General features: G+C 45.8%; 2 protein-coding genes across 2 annotated transcripts in view; both read right to left on the bottom strand.

The window, feature by feature from the left end:
- Positions 1-471: 471 nt before the first annotated feature.
- PPTG_22645 (hypothetical protein) lies at positions 472-696 on the bottom strand (the record flags this gene model as incomplete). Its single annotated transcript, XM_008905501.1, has 1 exon — positions 472-696. One exon carries the CDS (start codon positions 694-696, stop codon positions 472-474), a length of 225 nt encoding a protein of 74 aa, XP_008903749.1.
- Positions 697-1,378: 682 nt separating this feature from the next.
- Positions 1,379-1,825, bottom strand: part of PPTG_10072 (hypothetical protein) — a gene marked incomplete at both ends in the record, with an annotated part of 2,703 nt that continues 2,256 nt past the window's right edge. Inside the window, one exon of the mRNA XM_008905314.1 lies at positions 1,379-1,810. Coding sequence (XP_008903562.1) covers positions 1,379-1,810 — 432 coding nt within the window. The remainder of the gene's footprint in view (positions 1,811-1,825) is intronic.

The following is a 1,825-nucleotide window of genomic DNA, read 5'->3' as shown; positions in this document are numbered from 1 at the left end:
GTGAGGTCGCTGCTGCGCGACGTGTCATCCCTCCGGGAAAACCATTGAGGTTAATTCAGCCAACGGTGATGGGCAAACGATTTGCGCAAAGCACTGAGCGTAATCATCAAATTATGAAGGTTATAGAGGCATACCGGTGTCGAAAACGAGGTGCACCACTGTATATACTTGGAGCTATAATGGAGTCTTAAAATCTTGACGGCGCAAAATGCCCAGTATTCTATCACTTTTAGTTTAGTAACACAACAATGGGGGCACTTGCTGTGATAACGAGCTTAGTAAGTAGCTGGATATTCACGCGACAGAAAAGTCTAAGTGTGGCTACTATAGAATGCAGACGATATGTTCAACTTAACGTAAGTGCACTGCATGCATTAGTACATTTTGCGATAGCTTTTCTTATTAAAGACTGGCCTTTCAAAATGACTATTATTATTGTTTCCCTGCTCAAAAAATGGGCTCCTGATTCTATTATTCCACGAATACTGCCCCGATCAAAGCCACAGGCATAACCAGCATAAAAGTCGAGAACCCAATGAACGTTATCACAGCGAGAATGTCAATTCTATCCTCAGGATGCTTCTTAACAAACGATTGCATGCTTTCGACTTGTTTCGCAGATAGATACGAGGGGGTGGTACCCACAAGGGGCGCAATGTTGCGAAGATCTGGATCCTTTTCTGCCAGTCTCTTCATTTTCTTGATGTCAGCTTCGGATCGTGAACCGGTCTTCACTTTAGGAAGATTTATTATCTTTCCTGATCGAGTTTTTGCTCGAGTGAGATCAAGTTTTTGGCCGGCAGGAACCTGTAACTTGCTGAAAGCATGCTGCGTTTTCAAAGGCTTCATGTGGGGTATCCTTGGCGATTTCTTGAAAAGCGCACTCAGCTTGGAGAGTAATAAGCCTCTTTCTTCACCACCCACGAGATTCTCCGCTCCCGCGGGTTTATTACTGCGGAGGGTTGTTCTCTTCTTCAACTGTCGCTCGGCTGTCGGAAGATTACCATCATCGGCACTCGCAAACTCGCAGACAAGTACAGCGATTATAGACACAAGAGACAGAATAAAAAAAAACTGGCGCATCTCCAACAAAGACGTCTTTCGAACGGAGCTTCTGCACTTAAAGCTAGAAAGTCGAATAGTGGGATATCCGGTGGAGCACCGAACGAAAGAGATCGAGCGTAATTTACGCCGTAAGCGTAAAGGGCTCCAATGCGATGAGGCGGCATCAAAGCTAAAGAACTTGTTCACAATACCGCAATCTAATATGACGAACAGATGTGCGTAACTCAGTTGAAAAAGGTGTTTGTTCGCCTTCACACTTGAAGTCTCAAGATAATTTCATTTTATATATAAACTTTATGGCATAAATGGCAGATTACCAAGCGTTAGGCGTGTGTGTGCTGCTCTCTACTTTCGTATTAGCAAGATCAGGCTCTTGATCGTTTTGGTGTATCGACACAGGCTGAGGCTGAGGGTCAGTCGCCTTCATAAATCGGTGGAAAAACGGAACGACCCCTTCGCGCACAGTTTCCAGTGTGTTGAGAGCCGCAGCCACATTCGCGTTCTCAGAATTGATCCGCGCGCGTAAATACCCCATCAATGGACTCGTGAATCTGTCGGAGTTGGCAGCCACGTCTTTCTTCGAGACGAGATGTTTGAGTGCATGAGTCGCTTGTTCCTTTTGTTCCTCTGTCCCTTTCTCCATCAGCTCAGCCAGTGCTTCGATCGCACCTTCTTCTACTATAGCCTCACGGTTTGTGTCGTTGTCGTAAGCCAGACATCGCAGTGCAAACATTGCCCACTGCTTCTGATCATCATTCCC

Source organism: Phytophthora parasitica (genome assembly GCF_000247585.1).
Source record: "Phytophthora parasitica INRA-310 unplaced genomic scaffold supercont2.20, whole genome shotgun sequence".
NCBI lineage: Eukaryota > Oomycota > Peronosporomycetes > Peronosporales > Peronosporaceae > Phytophthora > Phytophthora nicotianae.
This window is presented reverse-complemented; position numbering and strand designations above follow the sequence as displayed.